The sequence below is a fragment of the Carettochelys insculpta genome, chromosome 17, assembly GCF_033958435.1.
Source record: "Carettochelys insculpta isolate YL-2023 chromosome 17, ASM3395843v1, whole genome shotgun sequence".
NCBI lineage: Eukaryota > Metazoa > Chordata > Testudines > Carettochelyidae > Carettochelys > Carettochelys insculpta.
In genome coordinates this window covers 11,901,136-11,923,328 of record NC_134153.1, presented here as the reverse complement: position 1 = coordinate 11,923,328, position 22,193 = coordinate 11,901,136, and the positions used below count along the sequence as shown (strand labels likewise).

General features: G+C 40.0%; 1 protein-coding gene across 7 annotated transcripts in view; it reads right to left on the bottom strand.

Moving 5' to 3' along the window:
* SYCP2 (synaptonemal complex protein 2) overlaps positions 1-22,193 on the bottom strand; it is a 109,747-nt gene that overhangs the window by 38,640 nt on the left and 48,914 nt on the right. For 6 of the 7 annotated variants that reach the window (XM_075011708.1, XM_075011709.1, XM_075011712.1 and 3 more), the window contains 12 exons: positions 19,996-20,070; positions 18,746-18,901; positions 16,817-16,916; positions 13,528-13,703; positions 7,431-7,509; positions 7,249-7,306; positions 6,842-6,948; positions 6,318-6,694; positions 5,502-5,623; positions 1,487-1,523; positions 190-263; positions 28-85 (listed from right to left, as the gene is read on the bottom strand). In XM_075011708.1, coding sequence (XP_074867809.1) covers positions 28-85; positions 190-263; positions 1,487-1,523; positions 5,502-5,623; positions 6,318-6,694; positions 6,842-6,948; positions 7,249-7,306; positions 7,431-7,509; positions 13,528-13,703; positions 16,817-16,916; positions 18,746-18,901; positions 19,996-20,070 — 1,419 coding nt within the window. The remainder of the gene's footprint in view (positions 1-27; positions 86-189; positions 264-1,486; positions 1,524-5,501; positions 5,624-6,317; positions 6,695-6,841; positions 6,949-7,248; positions 7,307-7,430; positions 7,510-13,527; positions 13,704-16,816; positions 16,917-18,745; positions 18,902-19,995; positions 20,071-22,193) is intronic. The other variant, XM_075011710.1, reaches the window with a different exon arrangement.

Here is a 22,193-nt window from a genome sequence, read left to right as displayed (position 1 = left end):
CATTAACATAGACTACTGTAATCTTACTCCAAGCTTTATTGTAGGTTCGTCAAATCCACTTAAGTTAAAATTGTAGACATCATCCCTGTCAAAACAGATCCAGATAAAACTTTGGTTAGTGAATCACAGAATATTCTTCACATAACTGGATAATTAAAACATTTTCAAATAAAATCAGTAGATACTTACACAATATGTCCCGTGGTTATATTAAGCATAGCTGTAGCTTTGACATTCCTCAAATTTGCTTTCTCAACCTTTTCCTACACAACAAAAATTACACAAGTCGTACATTCAAAACATGTTCACCTATAGTTATCAATATATCAGCAAGTTCTTCAACAGAAGCATGAGTGACAAATTAGTTGCTTTGGACTCTAATTTACAATTTTCAAATATGGCATTACAGGCCTGAGGCTACTGGAGGTGCAATATTTTGAAATGTAAAACATGTTTGATCATCTGCGTCCCTTAAAAATCTCATTTTATTTATTCCAAAAATTACAGTGTTAGTTTCTATATGATGGCTAAATTTCATCTGAGTTATGTCTCTCACACTTTGATCTGGATAAAGTATTGTTAACTGTATCATTTCAACTGCTGTGTAGTGTTCCTATTCAGATCACAGAAGAATGAACTTCAATCATAAATGAAATTATATATACTGGACAGAAAGGGCCTTTCTACATGAACATTTAGTTCACAATGAGAAAGGTATGAATTTACTCTGCAATAGCCTACTACATATTAACTGTTCAGGAAGACCCTGCTGATGTACATTAACCATTCTTTAGTGAGTTCTGGTCACTCCCTTTTCAAAACAAAGTAGATCAAAGCATAGTAAGGAATTTTAGTGCATATCTGTATGGACTCAGTGTGCAGCAGACAATTACAAGGTGGAATCACACCTTAGTTTGATGTAAACCTAATGTTCATTCACTTAGAAATAAGTTTGTAAAATTTGTCATGAATTTTGAGACATTCTAGCTAATAGGGGTTACATAAAATCAGTCACTATTATATAGGTTGTACTATTAAGGAATCTTATTAAGCATTATTTATTAACTATAAAACCACACCAACACATATTACTGCTGTGAAGAAATAAGGTGGGTAGGTGCTGCAATATACCAGTTTTCAATGTGATGTTAAAATTATGGTCCCATATGCTAGTCACTCGTGGATATCCAGATGGAGTTACAAATTAATTAATCCATGATCATTTTCAGAACTGGTTAGGAATAAATCCTGTGCTTTGGCTACCTGTCCTTTTTTAAGGACATTTCATAATCAGGAGTGCTTGTGAACTACTGCAGAGAATCTACCAAGGGACATGCTTTTATATAATTTTACACCGTATTGCTTTCTAAAGTATGCTGAGATATTTCAAGTATGAAAGATGCTGTAATGAACAGAATTTATTTTTAATTCTACCAGATTATATCAATCTTCAGGTGAAATTTCTACGTAAAAATAGTAAACGTACCTTACTGGCTTTGAAACTAGACTTATTTAAACTTGACCTAAAAAAAAATAATCATCAAGTATCACCAAATGCATAACAAAAATACGTTCAATGTATTACTAATATAGATAAAAGCCTACCAAGATGATAAAATATTTGTTTGTATCAAAGTTCTTCAACAACAGATGCTAAACTAATGTGACTTTATATAGTACATGTCTTAATATCTGAGTAACTTAGAACTTAGTCTACAAATAAATTGCACTATTATAAGCCAATCTAGGCGACTTCAATTTTTTTTCTAATAGGCCCAACTCCTCATTACTGCACAAAGGTAAAATTCATTTTTTTAAAGCCTAAGTGACATAAGCCTAAATGTCATACTGAAAAGTGAATTTTACCTTTTTGCTAGAAACTGACAGTGGAGAAGGAGGTGAGTCATGGAATGGACAAGAACAACATATTTTGCAGAACACCAATTACAGAAAAGGTTACTGTCTTGTTTTCTTCAAGTGCTTGTCCATGTCCACCCCATGTTAGGTAACCCCCAAGCAGTACCACTTGAGGTGGGGAGGATTTCAAGGACTTGAAGACTTAAATTGTCTACCTACCTCTTGTAACTGCTATTCTTCAAGATGTCCATTTCAAGTAGATGTGTGAGCGCTGCATGCAGTTGCCAGAGGGTTTTCCCCTAGCAGTACCTGTCTGGTCATCTGTGGAGTACCCTGGAGAGGTGCCATTATGGTCCTAGATATAGTCCACTGCCAACGCTTCTACCTGCTTGGTTCCTTCTTGCAGGAAGACTCCGAAAGAGAGGAGACATGTTGGTCTTAGAATGGACATGAGCAACACATTTCAAAGAACAACAGTTATGAGAATTCTTTTCTTCTTCAAGTTATTGTTCATGTCAGTTCCAAGAAGTTATCTGGTAGAATGGATGGAGATAAGTGAGTTGCAGACTGGAGCACTGCTCTACCGAATGCAGCATCATCTCTCATATGCTGATAAATGGCACCATGAAATGTAAACGTACGGACCAAAGACCATGTCACTGTCCAACAGATATCCTGGATATGAGCCAGGAAAGCAAAAGATGAAGCTTATATTCCTGGGCACTGTTCAATCAATGGCAGAGCTGGGACCTTAGTGAGGTCATGGTAAGTCCTGATGTATCCTGTGATCAAAGAGGAAATCCCCTGGGAGGTAATAGGGAGGCCCTTCATTGTCTCAGTGGTAGAAATGAACAGCTGAAAGTGGTAGAAATTAACTTTTCTGAAAAGTTGTGTGTTCCAGGTAGAAAGCAGAGACATACCTAGTGTTCAGTGTGGAGTGAGAGTTCTTCATCAGGTACATGTGGTTTTGGGTAAAAGACCAGTAGAGAAAATGTCCTGTTTGGCATAAAGAAATGAAACCACCTGAGGCAGAAAAGCTGGATATGGTCAACTCTCTACCTTGTGTTTATAAAACATCATGGAAGGTGGTCCTGATGTCAGGGCTTTAAGTTCAGATACCATTCTGGCTGACATGATAGCAATCAGGAAAGCCACCATCCAAGTAAGATAGAGGAGGGAGACGGTTGCCAGAGGTTCGAAGCAGGGGCCCATTAATTTAGACATCAAAAGACTAAGAGCCCATGGGGAGAATCAAATGCTTCACATGAGGGTAACATCTGGCCAGGCCTTTCAGGAAGCAGCCTACCACTGGATCAGCAAACAAGGAGCAACCCACTGAACCTGGGTGAAAGGCTGAAATAGCTGAAGACGAGGGTCTTGTGTGAAGGGTCTCTGAAGAGGGATGGGAACGGGGGTTTGGTCAGGGGTGTAGAAAGAAAGGGATGCAGTATCCCCTGGTTATTATTTCCAGTATCCTCCTGTCTGATGTAATGGTATGCGATGTGGGGTAGCATTAGAGGAAGTGATGGCTGAAGCAATGGAAAGTAATGGTTGTTTGGAGAGATGTTGAACCCTCAACAAATGCTTCAAAAGGACTGTCTGGATGTTGAAAGTTGTGAGGATGAGGACAGATCTCATGACTGGTATTTGCACTGAAGACGACAGTTTCTGAGCTGGGCCCAGCTTCACAGGTTGTGGATGCAGAGCTGACTACATATGGAGTATAAAGTCTAAAGTCCCTCTCTTTCTTCCTACAAGGCCAGAAACCCATATATATCTTGCCCTTGTCTGTTTGAGGGGCTTCCCCCAAACTCTTAAGACAAGACTTGTGGGGGTTTCTCATTGGCATAGACTTCTGACAAGAAGCACAAGGTTTGAAGCCCTGGGAGCAAAAAATGTCCTACTTCCCAGAAAAGGGGAAGAAGAGATTACTTGTCACTAAGTAAAAGAAAACAAAGCACCTTAACCTAACATATATCTAATGTGAAATATTTACAAGAACAATAAAAGATGTAAGCTAGGGAAAACACTTGCCTGAGGCAAGCAAAGGAAAGCTTCAATGACCATCACTGGGTGATAAGAAGGAACTGAGGTGGAGGGAAGCCAGCAGTGGACTATATACAACATCTTAATGGCATCCCTCCTGGGGGCTCTACAGCCAAACAGATGGGTACTGTGAAGGACAAACCTTCTTATGACTGTGAGGACAGTGTACTCATACCTACCTGGAATCGACATGAGCAATCACTTGAAGAATAACTATTTATAGGAGAAAAGTTTATAGTGAACAGTTCTGGATAGGCAGGATTTCTGAAGCAAGCAATGTTCCAGCACCATCACTAGCCATAAGAAGGAACTGAGGGTGGTGGAGCTAGCAGTATTCCTTATACTGCAGCATAAGTGCACCGCTCCAGCAAGCGCCAGAGTCAGTCCCACAGGGATACCACAGAGGGAAAAACTTTTGGCAACTGTGCATGTGGCGAGCACACTCACCTAACATGGAACGGACATGAAATAGCACTCAAAGAAAAACAAGGGGATATATATCCCAACCCCCAAAATTCCTTCTGCCTTTGTGGAAGCTCCTAATTCCAGGAAGAGCTGGGCAGGAACTTCCTGCAAACAAATACTACTTAGAGCGAACTAAGTTACAAGCCTGTAAGTGCCAAATATTAAACCTTAAGTTGTTTTGTTTTACTGTTTTTATTTTTGAAATCTCCTTCATAACCAATTCTGCGACATCTGTTCACAGTTAGATAAATATAAAATTTATTTAAGTTGTGAATCTCAAAGTACTGAACACCAAATCTTCCTACTAAACCAATCGAAGTTGCAGGTATTAAGCAATTCTAAATATAAGACATTTGTATAATTAAATTTGCAAATAACTAAATTATTGCAGTCTTTAACAGAACTCTGTGAATCACAGTTCCTCTACTAGTACTCTAGAACTAGCCGTACATGCAACACTATACCTGCAGTTCAAGCTTTGTCTATATAGGTATTTTCAGAGCACCAGATCAAGCCTAAATCTGTCAGCCTGGGCTGGGAGGCTTGCCTTAAGATCCTTACTCAAAACCTGCAAATAGCTGAGCTTGTCCTCCAGCTTCTCACAGGGCTGGTCAAACTACCATCTTTGTTTGAAGGAAGGATGGCAATTAGGGTGTTGGGAGTTTACAAATGAAGTGCTGCGGTGCATAGGCAGACTGCATTAAGCTAATTCGCCCCGCGGCAACTTCAAAGTTTTATACTTCGAAGTACCGGCTTGCATCTAGCCGCAGCTCACCTGCCAGTACTTCGAAGTGCCAAGGCAATTTCCAAGTCCCTTTACTCCTCAAAATTTGCCAAACGCAAGCCGGTACTTCGAAGGTTAAAACTTCAAAGTTCCTGCGGGGGGTGGGGATTTGCTTAATGAAGTGCTGCCTATGCACCACGGCACTTCATTAGTAAAATATCAACACCCTAATTACCATCCTTCCTTTGAAGGAAGGTGGTAGTGTAGACAAGCCCACACAGATTTATGATGTGAATTAAACCCAAGTAGGCTGCATAGGGGCTTTGTGTCTTCTTTTTTCTTTGCTAGTGCACAAGAAAGTAACAATCAGATGGTTCAAACTATAATAAGAAAACAATTTATACCATACCTGTTAGTGAAAAATTCTCTTGCTTTGCTTGCATGCTCATTACCAAACTTTTGTTTGTATCGGTCACTGATTTGACTTATCATGGATTCTGTTGTTTCAGCCATTTTTTTAGATTTTGCTTTCTGTAACAACAGTCTTTATAAATAACCCGTTAACTTTGGCAGTAAACTTTGTTCAATAAAAAGGCAGAGCTGCAGTTTAAGTACCAAGACTCCATGCCGTTGACACTTGATATTCATGAATCTCTCAGGATCCACAACGCTTGAAGGCAGCTTTTCCATATGAAGAAAATCATACCCCTCTACTCCACCACTATAAGGAAGCCTTCACAGAAATTTCCCCACAAAATGACTAAGGCTTTTGTTGCAAGTGGCAGCAATCTGGACATTTTTAATCAGTAAACTAGCTGCATTTAATGGACAAAGTTTAAAATCCTCTGTCTGACCCAAAATTTAATAGAGTTGGGCTTGTACTGGGATGTTTCATTAGGGATTTTGTATTAAATTGTAAAAGTAATGAATGTGACCATAATAAAGGACTGGTTCATATTTTTAAACAAAAGGACCCCCTGAAATCAAAATAAATATTTTAAAATTTCAGTGCAAAGCATATATAAAATAATTATGTTTGAAAATATGGTCGACCTCTTATTTTTTCACATTAGTGTAAACCAAATGATGAACAAATTTAAAAATAAATAGAATTAGAAGTATGCTACACAGGCTATAGAGAAATACTGAAAATACATTAGAGAGAACAATAAAACACTATTCCCTTTATTACTAAGTCAGAAAAACCAAGATGAGAATCTATCACCTTTTCAGATTTTTTATGATTTGTAGTTTCTTTTCTGAAAATAACATCAACTTCCTCCTTAGAATTTCTATCCCACACTGATTTTCTGGAATATCCAAGAGATTTTTCAGTCATTTTAGTTGGATGAGCTGATTGTAAAGATTTTTCAGGTGTAGTTGGAACTTCTTCTGTCTGCATAGTTAGTATTTTCTGTCCTAAATGCTTAGAACTATCTAATGTTTGTCCTTGTTGCATTATGCTATTTTCTTCTGTTTGTTCAGTTTTATTTTGTTGCTTCTTTGATGTTTCTCTATTCTGAGCTTGTTGTTTTGGAGAAGTACTTTCAAATATTGAATAGAAAGCTTTTTGTTTGGCAGCTCTTTCACTGAGAATTGGACCTAATGCAAACAAGAAAATATTTTTATGATAAATTATTTTTAAAAGTTTTAACAAAAAAAAAAACATTTGATTTGCCATTCGCAAATACTTATTCCCAACAGGGCATAAGCTTAACCTTGTGGGAATGTATGTCCTGTTAAACGTACTTCTTTTCTGCTTGTCACACTTTATTATAAGCTTCTCAGGTACAGAGCATGCCTGTTTTCTCCAGATTTTGTTTTCATCAGCAGAACTTTCCAAAAGACCAGGCAATCTTTTAAAAAAAAAATAAAATCCTATTAAATTTCCACTTAATTGCAGAAATGTGGTCATTATTGCTATATTTTAACATATTTAGATCAGAAAAAATATTTTACAAATAAAAACATTACTGGTTAATAAAGGTGAATATTACAAAAATTTAAGGCTGGAAGAGATCTCTGGAGTTCATGTATCAAAATCTCAGAAGTACTTTGCCTTTAGCAATACTTGCACGTATTGTTTTACCTTTAAAAAAAAGAAAAAAAACCCTTTTGAAAGCAAACACTTTTTAGGATTATTTTCTAATACTTACAACGGTTTGTCATTTCTGCCTACTGGCTGAGAATCAGGAACAATATCTAGTAGTTCGTCTAAATGAAACATATTAAAAATTTACATTAAACATTAATTTCCTTGGTTTCTTTTGCAAATGTATGAGATCAGCATGATTTAAAAAAAAAAAAGAGTATTATCAAAAATTGCAAAAGGACTTACGTAGTGTTTGTTTTTGGATGGTCTCATGCTCTGCCTCATTTTGTATAATTTCCAAAACATTTTCAGCTGAAAAATGCTCCTGAAATTTTTTAAAAAAAATATTGGCATGAAGATCTACATTATTACTTAGAAAAATATATTTTATTTAGACTAAAAGGTTTTTTTATGTTAAAAAATAATGGAGCCCAAAACCTTTTCAGAAAGTGTTGCCTCATTTTTGATTCCTACTTTGCTAGTATGCTGCTGTCTACCAAACATATGTTCAGTACAGAGACCTCTCTGCCCTAAAAACAAAAAGTCAGTACTATAAAGTAAGGAACTTATTTTACTATTAGAGAACACGTTTTGGTGGAAAAAATCTAAACTCTGTCTTTGAGACTTCCAAACTGTATTTCAGACAACATAGTTCTACCCTGAAAAATTGTTCAGAACTTCACAATATCATTTTTAACGCTACATATTCATTGTCTCAGTAATTTCCATATGACATTTGCTCAGATTGCACATAAAGATGTTTTTCGACCACCAACTCAACAGTCAAACTGAGATATTTTCATCTCAGTAAGAGCGTTTGTTCAGGGCAAAATTACACCGTAAGATATACCAGTGCAAAATGAGTGTCTTCAGGTTAAATACTCAGTAACAATTGTGCTACTCCATTAACCTTTACTGAGGGCCTGTTCCAAAGCACAATGAAATAAACAGGCATTCTTCCATTGACATCAATGGGTTTTGGTTCAGATCCTTGGTTTGCTGAAATCTCATTGATACCGAAGACAATACCATTTCACAGATGTTGAAGATATTATTTGTTCCTTAACATATTACATACTGGCAGCGGAATTTTAATTTAATTTGAGCAGTTCAGGTGATGGTTTTCCAAAGAGTTAGGTGCACAATTAAACTGCATATACAAAATGTGCTCATGCAAACTGAATAAGCATTGGCTTCCAAAGTGTGGGTCACAGCCAAGTACTGGGTCTTGGAATGTAAGGCACTGAGTCACCTTGCTCAGTACCCAGGGACTCTGGCAACTCTGGACAGCACCACTGACTGGCCAATGGGTGATGGGGGGCTATGCACAGAGCTGTTTGTTTGCCTCCTCCTGGGAGCCAAACACATTGCTGGCTGCTTCCAAGACATATCATGGTCCCAGGACAGACAGGAAGAATGTCTTCGTACCCCTGAAGCACTGCTGACCAGGCACCACCAGAGGCAAGCTAGCACCTCAGCCTTGTGCTGCAAATCTCCTGCTTTTACAGTGAAACCCCCAAACCCAGAGCCCTCTTCTGCAACCCAGACTCCTCTTCCCCAGCCCTACGCCACAGCCTGCAACACCAGACCAGACCTCCCACACCACATCCCAACCTCCTGCCCCAGAGTCCTCTCCCACACTGAATCCCCCATTCCTAGCCCCATCTCACAGCTCTACCCCCCCACCCCACAATCCAATCCTCTGTGCCCCAGGCCTGAACCCTCTCCCACATTCTAAAACTCTCATCCCCAGCTCCGCTGGATCATGATCAATATTTTTTCAGCAGGGTTGTCAGTAAAAAAAAATTGAAAATGATTGTTTATTTCTATACACCAATCTATTTGATCATGCAACTATCTGATTTGCCCAAACTTCTGTGGTAAATGTGTTCCCAAATCAGAAACACAATCAGAAATTAAATTGTCTAAAAATCTGGCACTAAAAATCTTTGGTTGTTATATTTTGATAGAATTGCAGAGATAGAGGCTGGATAAAATTAGACCATATCTTTACTGCCACTATTTCTTTCAATTCGTATTGTCCTTAAAACTTTGTAGTAAAAATGTGATCACTTCAAAGAAAGACTGTTTCACAATTTAAAAAATTAATTTAAATATTTCCATCACGAATCATCAGTAATGTAGAACTAACCTATTAGTCCAAAAGAACTCATTAGCCCTTTAACACTATTGCATACGGAGACTACTATGCTGACTGAACTGGAGATTCCAATGGATAAAAAACATTAACAAACTGTGCATGAGAATGGGAAGGGAGGAAAAGGCAGTTTCCTTTTTGTAACTGCTGTTCTTTGGGATGTGTTACTCATGCTCACTCCACATATAGGTGTGTGTGTCTGCATGCTCCCTATATGCACTAGTGTTGGAAGTTTTCCCCTTAGCAGTACCCATAAGGAACTGTTCCTAGTATTCCAAGGTGCTCCCCTCACTCTCAGTTCCTTCTTGATGGAATCCTGACAGTGAAGAAGAAGAGTGGGTTGTGGAAAGGACATTAGCAACTCATCTCAGAGAATACCATTTACAAAAAAGTAAATGTCTTTTCTTTGAGTTCTTGCTCATGTCCATTCCATATATAGGTGACTCTGAGCAGTAGCCCGGGAGCTAGGCAGGAATTACTGAAGCACAGCTCTGCCAAATCCAGCATCATCTCTAGACTGCTGAGTGATGGCACAGTCAGACATAAACATGTGGACCAAGGACAGAGTCATGGCACTGCAAATGTTCTAGATGGGCACATGAGCTGGGAGAGCTGCCAAGGATGACTGGACCCTAGTGGAGTGGGTACAGATTACCTGGGGCAAGAGTACCTGTGCCGAGTCATAGCAGATGTGTACACACACGGTAATTCAGTTAGAGATCTGCTGTGAGGACAATAGCAGGCCCTTCATACAGTCTGCAGTGACAACAAAGAGTTGTTTCAACTTCTGAAAGGGCTTGGTACACATTAAATAGGAGGCCAGAGCTTGCTGAATATCCAATACATGCAGGGGACTCTATTCCACTGCCTTGTGAGGCTTGGGGCAGAGCCCAGGTAGGAATATATCTTGGCCCATGTCAAAACAGGACACGATCTTCAGCAGGAAAGCCAGGTGGGGCAGCAGTTGAACCTTGACCTTGTAAAAGACAGTGTACAGTGGGTCTGAAGTCAATGACTTGAGCTCTGAGACACATCTGACCTATGTTACTGCCACAAGAAATGCCACCTTCTGGGATCAGTGGGATATGGAGCAGGAACTAAGTGCTTCAAAGGGTGGTGCAGTGAACCTGGAAACTATAAAGTCAAGGTCCCATTATGGGACCAGGTCCCTTATCTGTGGGGGAATACTTGTTCTAGCCCCGTAAGGATTCAGGCAGCCGTATCATGGAGGGGAAAAAAAGTCTGCTCATGCACTAGCTCATGGAACGTGAAGATGGCCACAAGCTGCACCTTGAAGGAGGAGTGTAGGAGACCTTCACCCTGGAAGTGTAGCAGGTACTCGAGAATGTCTTAACCCATCAAGTGTATCAGAGAAATGCTGTGCTCCAGTGCCCACCAAGAGAACTTCATCCACTTGGCCAGATAGGTTTTGACCTTATGGATGACTTCCAGCTTCCCACAAAGACTGACTGGACCACCTGCAAGCAGGTAAATTTTTCCTGTACTAGCTACAGTGCATACACCCCAAGAAGTATAGGAATTCAAGACTGAGGTGTAGGAGCAGACCATTGTGCTGGGGTAGAAGGCCCACATGCCTGCGAAGGGGCCAAGAAGGATACAGAGCCAGGCTGAGCAGCGTGCTGCACCTGTGCTTCACCACTGTTGATTTTTACCAGGGTCAGGCTGATGAGCAAAATCCGTGGAAACACGTACACTAGATCCCCGGATCACATCAGGAGGAAGGTGTCAGAGAGAGAGGCCTTGTTAAACTCTTGCTGCAAACTGGTGGCATTTTCTGTTCTACCTTGTGGCAAACAGATTGATCCAGGGAACCCCCACTCTTGGAAGATTTTTTGGGCCACTTCCAGCTGTAGGGATCACTCATGGTGAGATGAGAAGTTCCAGCTGAGGCAAGACGATAGGGGATTCTGAGTTCTAGAAGAGTTACATGCCTCCAGCCAAATGTCACCTGAGCTGCAGAAGACCCAGAGCTGCATGGCCTCCTGACAGAAAGCTGATGAACAAGCTTCTCCCTGCCTGTTGATGTAGAATATTGAAGCTGAATTGTCCATAAGGACTTTCACTGTGTTGCTGGATAGGTGCTGTAGGAACACTGCCCAAGCCAGTTGGACCACATTTATTTATGTGCAATAGCATTTTTGGTAGGGTCCACATTCCCTGGGTCTGGAGGCTGCTGATGAGAGCTGTCCAAACTATATCTGAAGTGTCTGTTACCAATCTGACAGAGTTAACAGGGCTGTCAAATGGAATACATTGCAAAACATTCTCTCTCCTAGTCCACCACTGCAGAGAAGTGAGAATCTGTGGGGGATGCAGACAACCATCTGTTGGCTGTTCAAGAACTGAGAGTACACTGATAATGAGCTATTATTGGAGAGGTATCTTATGGAGCTTTGCATGTTGCACCACATATGGGCACATTGACATGTGCCCCCAACATGCAAAGGCAAACCCTGGCCATGGTGAGGGGAAAGGCAGACACCTCTGTAATTAGACCTGAAAGTGTTTGGGATCTTTCTAATGAAAGGAATGCTTGAGCTTAAGTCGGGTCCAAGACTGCTCCCATGAACTCTAATCACTGCACAGGGACTTCTCTGTGTTCACGTGCAGAGGCGCAGCAGCTCCTATATGCTGTGTCACAACTCCAAACTAGAGTGACCTTTGATAAACCAATCATGCCGATATGGGTATATGACCATGCCTCTGCACCTTAGGTAAGTGGCAACCACTGACATGCATTTGGGGAACATCCTTGGGACTTTCAGCAGACTGCAGGGAAGGACCCTGAACTGGTAATGATCCGGTTCAACTGTGAATCTGAAGAAATATCTGTGGCCAGAGAAGACTGTAATTTGAAAGTAAGCATCCTTTAAGTCAAGGGTATCATACCAGTCTCCCAGATACAGGAAGGGGAAAGTGGAAGCTACGGCGATCAGGCAAAACTTCAACATTTGTAGACAGCACTTAAGGTTGCACAAGCCTATAATGGGTAATAGCCTGCCTTTGGGATAAGGAAATAAGAAGAGGAGAGTCACTCATTCTCGAACTGTGGGGAAACCTTTTCCACTGGATGATATTTTAATGCACTGTCCAGTGTCCTTTGCTTTCCCTTATAGGAGGTGGGAGATGCCCTTCATGGTTTTCTTAGCCTTCGTGGATGACAATGCAAAGGGGGCTGGTGCTTGTCACGGAGCTAAAAGGATGCTCTAGGCCTGGGGTCAAGGCCAACTCCATCAGGACACCCTGAAGATGGATATCATGTTCCCATCTGGTCCTGGTCTTGAACAATTTACAAATGCGTCATCTACTGCTGACGTGTCCTTCACTCAGACACCACACGTAGCTGCTGCAGTCAGTCAGTGATGTACTTAAGACACTTGCAAAGGTAGAAGGGCTTGAACTTGGAACTGTCCCAGTGCAGGGCAAGCTTTCCAGCCTGACACTAATGACTAATGCTAACTACTAATAATGGATCTGACTATTAGAACTATTGTCTACAGCTAAATAAAGAACATAACAAGCTTGCATGAAGGCAGCAAAAGATTTCAGCACCATAACTGGTGACAAGAAGGAACTGAGGGCAGTGGGGAGTGCACAGTGCCCCTTATACCAGGTCATGGAAGCAATGCTCCAGGGTATGGTAGGAGTGCTCCCAAATGGCTACTACTAAGGGATAAGCTTTAGGCACTAGTACATGTGGCAAGCATGCACACAAGCCACCACTCAAATAATTAAATTTGTCAGTGTGTGAGGGTAGGTAAAAATCAGCCTTGAGCAATGAACTGGAGATCTCAGAACACTTTAACAGATGCAGGGTGGATGAGTTGTTGCCTCACACACCTTATATCTTAAATATCCTAGAGCCAACACAGATACAACTACGAACATATTTTTAAAGGGTATCCTTGTTTGCCAGTTGGAGTTCTGCTTGATTTTAGCCAAGTGAAAGCATGAGTCTGAAATAAGGCAGGGAAGGGATTTAGGGAAAGATAACAATGGGGATCTGCATGACCACTTTTGTAGCAGCAAAAAACCTGATGTGACCCATAATTGTTATGAAGATGAAAATGGATTATTCTTTTCTAAAAAGCAAAGTAGTAATTACAAACACATGCTTGCTAAAGTACAAATTAAGAAGAACCAGAATAAATAAAGGTTAATTACTTTTTCTGCAGAAACATTATGCTTTTTATGAGAATTAGCTATAGAAGATATATGTGGTCCAGTCTGCTCTAGATCCAAATTCTTTATTCCACTCTGAGGTGTTCTGATAATGTTACTTTTTTCAGAAGAGCTCATCATTTGCAAAGGCAGTTTAAAGCGGGCCTTTCGTGGAGTCGCTGAAAACAAATCAGATACTTGTTAAATTTTACTTTTACCCATAATAATTATTGTGATTCCACTGGCATCACAACATTTAAAGGCTGTTTCTCACCATTACCTTCATTCAATAAAGTTTTAAACAATTTTAGCTTAAGTCTGATATCACTCGGGTATAAATAAGAAATGCCAGTGAAATTAACAAAGCTACACTGCTGGACTAGATAAGAAGATAGGGATTCTGTATATGAAAGTGGCAAAGACAGTGTGTGATCAAGGAACTAAAGTCTCTATCATAATGAATATACACAGATGAGTCAACCAAAGATAGCATAGGCAACCTGAATTCTGGCATTTCGTAACTTTTGAATACTTTGCAACTTTAAAATTCCTAGCTTTGTATGTTATACATAGCATTGAAGACACCGTGCATTTGAGGGGATTATGTGAGAAAGCAAGATCAATGAATGTTTCCCAACCTCTAGTTCCTCTCCAACCACATTTCAGCTCTTACTGGCCTTCTTCCTACACAGCATCTGTGTAAAAGGAAAGAGGCAAGTGATGAAAGACTGCTGAAGTGAGTTTATAGTGGGAAAATGGTAGAGGCTGGTTGTGACAAGTGAAGGGTTCTCCTCCACTTCTTCCTCCATCGGTGATTCCCTTCTGAGGAGAAGAGGAAGTTACTAACCTTGTGCAGTAACCATGGTTCTTCGAGATGTGTGTTCCTGTGGGTGCTCAACTCTGGGTATCAGTGCGTCTTCACACCGGCACTCACAGATTCTTCAGTCACTGTGGTTTCCCACGCTGTGCATGTGCAGTAGTGCCTCCTCATGCTATCTGGCATGAGCATGGCACAGGCCCCTGCATTCCTTCCCTACCCTAACAAATAGAGCAGGACGCTCCACAGCAGGAATTGAGGAAGGGAAGTGGGGCGCACCCATGGGGGGGACACATCTTGAAGAATCATCATCATCTTCTTCTTCGAGTAGTGTCCTTGTGGGTGCTCCACTTTTGGGTGACTATAAAGCAGCAGTTGCTTTGGAGGTGGGTTTGGAGCACAGTAATGATTACAATTGACAGAACTGCTTGACTCGCTTGAATGGAAGAAACGATCAAAGACAGAGCGCAGTGCTATGCAAATGTGTTGCCTGAAGACCAAGTCTCCAAAAGAGTTCTTGGAAGGACCAGAAGTCATTGGCCAGAAGTGACCTGTCTTCACCTCAGAAATGGAATCCTCCATATCAGAGTGTTGAGACGTGGATACGTGGCTGAGGTTGTGGGTGGAGGAGAAGCAGGATGGTCTCTAGAAGTAGTAGATGGGACTGGGTGATATCTGGACTGTTGTGACCTTGAGTCCCATGAAGGTCAATGTTCGGCATGATGTGTTGGAGATAGGCAGTGGTGGTCAAACCACAGAGGAGGTGAAGGTAGATAGGTAAGAGGCATGTGGGCATCCTCCCAGTGTGAGTGGGTAGGACTGGAGTGTTGTGAGGAGAATACATTCCTGTGGTCTGAACCACCCTCACTGGGGGAAAGCGGTCTGCCATGCAAATCCTTGGAGAACCCAGATCACCCAGAGGGATACGGAGATGGAGATAGAACCGGGGATCTATGGTGCTGTGAGGCCAGTGGTACCGCAGTCAGCACCATGCAGGCCACAGATGGAGAATCTGCATGGGGCCGCTTCAGTTCCATCCATTCCGACACTATGGAGTGGGATAGAGAGGCACCTTTGTAATGTATCGGTGCTGTCTCTCTGGTGCAGAGCAGGCATGCGGTGGAACCTTGGTCCTCAACTTTCTCTGTGCCAGGTCCACTGCCGCTTCGGATCAGTGAGATGAGCTGGTATGGTGCTTTTGGGGTGCCACATCCAGTGTCGAGGTGGATGGAGTCAGCTGCACTAAAGACTTCTTAGGAGTAGGCACTGGCATGGAGGTATATGGTGTTGCCAATGGCACTGATAGTGCCAATTGTTTGCAGCTCAGCTCTGAACGTGCCCATTTCTGCAACACCATTTTGGATAGTGCCAAGGATGGTGTGGCAGATTTTTCAATTGTTGCAGCCTGAATCAATGGTGCTGAAGGCCAGGAACATGATGGGGAGGTGCCCAGTTTTGGGGCCAGTGTCTAGGAGGTAGAGGGATGTATGGTGTCAGTACCTCTGTCCGGTGCCTTTCAGGTGGGAGACTGCTCCAGGGTTGGTGGTTGAAGGGACTTTTCGTACAGGTACCTCTTAAGCCCGTTGGCCCTGTTCTGACAAGCCCTTAGAAACAACTAATGAACTACAGATAATACATAACCTAAACTGAGCTAACTAAGTTTTTGCCTTTGTTTTTCAGAAAGCAGAAGGGTTCCACCGGCTGCCAAGGATGGTAGAGAAGGAACTGTGGAGCCCGCACTACATATGCACCAGATAGCATGAGGAGGCTTTACAGTGCATGTGTGGTGTGGGAAACCACAGCTATTGAAGAATCTCCAAGCATCGGCACGAGGATGCTCTAACACTCAAAGTGAAGCAGTCACAGGGACACTACTCAAAGAAGAATACAAGCAACTCTGGGCACAGGAAAGCAGGTCCAGGCCTGCAGTGCTCCCATGCCCTGTCAGCCAGCAAAACAAACTGTTCTTAAAGACATATGCAAAAAAGTGCTAGGGAAGAAGTGCCGTTGAATGACTGTTACAAAATTGGTAATGTGCCTTGTCAAGAAGACAAGAGTGAAATGTGGTTGATTTGTGTACAAATGCGGAAAAGCAGAAGTTTCACTGTGATTCCTGAAAATGCTGCCCAATATTCTCTCTCTTTCTTTTTCTTTCTCTTTCTTTGTTTCTATTTATTAAGGTTCCTAAAAATGATACTTGATATGACAATGAAGGTGGAAAAATTCCTTACATTTTTCACTCCAAAATCTTTTCAGGTCTTTCAATAACATACCGTGAATAACATTTAGCTTTGTTTCAGCTCCACATACATTATAATTCATGCCTGACAATGGTAACATAATGTGCGTTTTTCTATAGGAAGGTGTTAAATACCAGTACATAGTATCACAGGTAAAGAAATTAGTTTAAACTATAAATGAAGTACAAATATTAATGTAAACATATTTTAAAATTAAAAATAAATATCAGCTTACATGTATTGACAAATACTAATGGGCTCCTCAGAGGCAAGCTACCATTTCCTGGGACAATCACTGATGCTTCAGACACTTTCCTTTTAATAGGTGTAGTAAACTTGAAATGCATAAAAAAAATTTTTTAATACCATACCTTAGGACACAAAAGGTTTTTTTTTTATTTCTTGAAGGCAGTCAATATTTTAACCATCAATACCTCAATTTATGCACCCTGCACTGATGGCAATGTTTAAAGTCTTACTTGTTAAATACTAACAGAAGGTACAAAAAATGTAAGTTTTATTTGGCATGGAATTTGTAACTGAGATTGGGAATTGGGATTTTCTAAAGTAATTCAGCTAGGGCCAAATCTTCTCAGTACATAGCACTACTAAATGGATGACTACAAGGAGTTTCATTGGTGTCAGTAGCAACCAAGTAGGCTATTATGCAGCAATACAGTCACTTGCTACATTTGTAAGGTTAAGGCTGCAGAACCATTTTGTGGGATAATGACCAGTGAACCCATGTAGTCACTGAGTCACTGATTCTGTTTCTCCCATGGCCCACCTTACAATATCCCCTGTGAACAGGAAGATCCACACAGTTGTGCTCTGTGTGAACAAGGAATGCTGATCCTCATTATAGACTTCTCACGTACTCAGAACTGCACTGTGTGTGTGTGTATAAAAGCACCTAAAAGCTCATGTGGGAAAGAGATCTGTCTCTAATGAGAAATGTTAATAGTGAGAGTTATTAAACAGGCCTGCAAGGGGTTAGAATGTACTTAGACCTCCGTCTACCATGGGAGACACAAATATATATAAAAAAATTAAGAAAACATTCTAAAGATACTTCTCAGAGTTGCAAGGGACCTATTTAAAATATCATTTACGTTATTTATTAATTATTAAACCAAGCAAACCAAAAAGCTAAAGATAGTTAACCTTCAGTTACACAGCTTATTGTTAATTAGCATTTAGTGCCAATGTTGGCGTGAGAACAAATGGATATAAACTGGCATCAGAAAATATAGGCTTGAAATTAGGATGTAGGTTTCTAACCAACTGAGGAATGATGTTCTAGATCAGCCTTCAAAAAAGGAACAATAGGGAGAAAAACCCTGACTGATTTCAAGAGTTGACAAGTTTATGGAGGAAATGGTGTGATGAGGTTGCCTACAATGGCACATACCCATTCTCCTAGTAGCAAATACTCCTGACACTGAAGTGCTGCGTCGGCAGTGCTACCAGATGCTACAGGCAGGGCTGCCAACAGCAAGGGAACAAAAGGGGAAGCTGCTGGATCCCTGGGATCCTGGCTGCCCTTCAACTTGCCACCAGAACTTCGGTTCATTGGTGCAGCTCTGGGGCTCTTGGCTGCTGGCCATGCTGAATTGCCTGGGGTGGAGCCAGAGCCCATCCCCTTTCCCTTCTGGGGATCCAAAGTCATTCCTCCCTAGTCCAAGATTTTTTTTTCACTCTTGGAGGGCTTTGACTTACTACAGTGAATTCTTTCCCAGTAATCCAGTTGATGGGTCTTGCCAGCACGCTCAGGGTCAGACTGATCATCATATTTAGGAGCGGGAAGGAATTTTCCCCAGATCAGATTGATATAGACCATGTGGAGAGATTTCTTCATCTACACAGCATGGTCATTTGTTTTTTTTTTCCAAGTAGAGTAAATGGTGGATTCTGATTAAATTAAATCCTTTAAATTATGATTTGAGCCTTTTAGGAAGTCACCCAGAGATGTGGCTGAGTGTGTGGGTAGGTGAGGTTCTATAACCTGCAAGGTCAGAATAAATTATCATGATGGTTCCTCCTGATCTTCACATTTATGACCTACAATGGAACTACAATATCTTAGTCATGGTGCTATAGTCAATAATTTAAGTTAACTTTTGTTTATGCTATACTATTTCTGTTTTGATAAAAACAGACTTACCCTGGATTGAATATTTTTGCAGTTCCCTTGCCTAGATTTTTTATTTTGATTCTTTTGTTGTACAAGAAGTTGTTCTTTCACAGAATTACTGGATTTCCCTTCCATTTCCGATTTTTCTTTCAAGCAAGGTGACAACTGACTTTCTGGTACAAGAACCTACTCAGTATTTTGGGGATAAAATGACATCCCATGTAATGTTTAATATGCTATTTTAAAATAAAAAACCCACACAATTCCACAAAACTTCTACATAAATTATAACCCAATTGTCCTTAATTACACTTTTCACATGAACTGTGACTAGACAACTGGAAGAGTTTGCAAGAACTGGTATTAATTAACACTGATGGCTTTATCACTGCTAATAATCTTTTGTATGTGACTCTTGTCCACCACTACAGTTTCTTTCAATGACTACCTGACTATTTGGAAGGTGTATATGGGATTTACTTGCAAGGTGGCACAAAAAAGGTGAAGGAAAAAATAAAGAATGAATTATAAAAAGCAAAGTAGGGCACTGAAACCTCTGTTGAGATTGGTTTGCTTTCAGAGGTCTTGACTGAGAAAGTTTTAATGCTTTCCTCCACAGTTCTTTTTTCACCCCTTACTTCATCTTTATATTTTGACCTCATCCATACTACATTTTCCTCCTAAAATGTTCCATTGTTGCTAACAGTAGGTGCAAGGTCCATTTACAATATCAGCAGCTGGAGTCCTATTGCAAACAGTGCACTGACGTCTGCCAGTGTTATATACATTTGCCTAGCCTTGCTATAAAAGTGTTAGACAACTGAGTCGTTAAAATGCCAGCAGCTTCTTGGAGCTCTGTTTATACCATGACTCCCACAATTGCTTATGGATTTGTACGATGCTGCAGATTTTTGAAAAAGTAAATATACGATTCCTATTTAAGAAAACAAAATAAAAAAAAAGGTTACTTATCTTCCAAACATTTATTGTCAGGCTTAAAAACGTCTCTGTTCTTTTGGTGATTTACAACAGAACTGGGTAATAAGCAAGAAAACTGGTAGCCATTGTAGAACATCAACACATGAGAGAAATACCATATTATATGACTGTCACTGGGATCATGATGACTTCAACCAATAGAGAAATTCATATAACATAATACAACATTTATAACAGCCTCATTCCTCCTTCAACTGTCTAAGGCCCCTAAAAGATACATGATTTGGGACTTAAAATCCCCAGGATTAAAATAATTTCTCCACCAAAACTGTGTAATGTACCTGTGATCCACTTTCATCAAAAATTATATGAACTGAAGTTTTGGCAACTGATGTAGCTTGCTTCTTGGTAAAGCCCTACAAACCAAATAATTAATGTAAAGATATATATTTACTCAACATTCTAATCTTCATCTTTTTCTATATGAATCACAAAATATTAAGTTCATAAAGCTATATGGTGCCCAACTCAGGTTATTCCCAAATAGAGGGGAAAAAACTTCAAATTTGCACTAAATGAACTTTTTATGAATTCTTTCATCAGCCAGATCTTAGAGAAGAGCAGTTGGATAACCCACACAAGTAATAGGGAATTAAGTTCTTCAGACTAGGAAATTGTAAGCTATCCAAAGGCAGATGGCAATCTATGTGGAATTCCACAGGAGTTTTGGATCAAAGAAACTGCTGGCTTCTTATTAATTCTTATAAACTGCTCATTATCTCTACTGATCGGAATTTAAAAAAAACATAATTGACACTTTTTTGCTTTTCAGAGTTGGAGCTTTATCTTTCAGTGCTCATTTTTCAATTCATGCACTAGTTTCAGAAATACCTGATTTATGATGCAGTAAAAAATATTTAAAGCATACCAATTACATGTTAACATTGCCCTGTGAGCTATATAGGCTATACAGACTATTTTAAGTAAAAACAACAGTTTGGAATTTCTGTGATGAAAAAAAATTATCCATTTTTCTTTTATTCTTCCTTAGATAAGAAAAGGATTTCATAGATTCTTTCTAAATTTCACTCTTATTGTCTTCATTGTAATGTATTTCAGTGAACTATATTTCTTACATATGAATGTGAAATATCCCTGCTATACAATCAAACAAATTATCCTTCTCTGAAGATGTAGGGAATGATAGAAGTCAAATCCTAGTTGTGTGTGAGAGACTCAGTAGGAAACAGTGATGCTTTGGTGGTTTCCTCTCAATCTTGCAACAGTCTATTAGATTTGGTATCAATGATTTGGGGAAGAGAAAGAATAGTATGACTGATATTGTTTACGTCATCTCTCTCATAAAGTAGTGGACTTTCCATGAATATAACGGTGCATTCTTCAGCAGGAAATTAATAAACTTTACCACCTACATGATCAACAACATGCTATGAGGGAATTGTAGCACCAGTTGCTTCCATAGGAGCCACTAACAGCACTGCTACAGCAGTAGCATTTGCTGTCAAGAAGCTCGGCTCCTCATGAGTTCTTTTACCCCAAAGTTCTGGCAGTTGGGGAGACTTTTAGAAGTGACTTTCTTTAAAATTTGCTTCCAGATAGAGAGCCTGTATATTCAATTTTAGTATATAGCAAACTTGTATGGCCAAGCTATAGACACCTGGAAAGGACTGGATGGTTAAAAGACAATATCATAACAGAGGATATCAGATCTAGGGCATCTCTCTGTTGTTTTATTGCCTACATGAAATAAATTAAAGATGATAGTGTAATTCCTAGTAGACAGACGTCCACTTAATAAAAAGAAAATCATCATGACTGGGATTAGTAAAGAGGCCAGAGACTGAATGATATGGAGAAGGAGCAGGACTAGCACCTCCTAATCACAGTGAGGCATATTAGTCCTGCTAATATCCTGAGGCATATTAGCAAGATTGTATACAGAGGTCTGTATTGTTTCTGATTTAAACTAATTCTTCAGTTTAACATTAATTCAGGTCCAGATTAAAAGACTGAAAAGGTTCCTGTTCCAAAACACACACATGTATCTACCTAGTTGCTAGTCTGCAGGCACAGTTATGAGGACTGTACTCATTATAATGGTAAATACATGGCAAATGCACAGCTAAGTGGCCATATGCATACATTTTCTGCTTTTGCACATATCCAATAATTGCTCAAACATTTTTTCAGACATGGAATACTGTAAATCTTGGACTCAGTCTCTACCATCTCCAATTAAATATCCATTATAAACCATAAAATTCAATTTCAGTAAACTTTAAAAGCTATTACGCTAAACAGAAAACCTTATAATGTAAATGCTGCAGCATCAGTTGTGAAAAAAATTAGTGAGCATCTCAATAAATACCAAGTACAGGTTGACCTTCTCTAGTCAAGGACCCTCTGTACTTGACCAGTGACAACCTAGAAAATTTGCTGAACCACAGGAAGTCAATACTGTCTAGCAACATTACCAACTAACAATTAGTGGGCTGTTAAAAAAACATTTAGGAGTAAA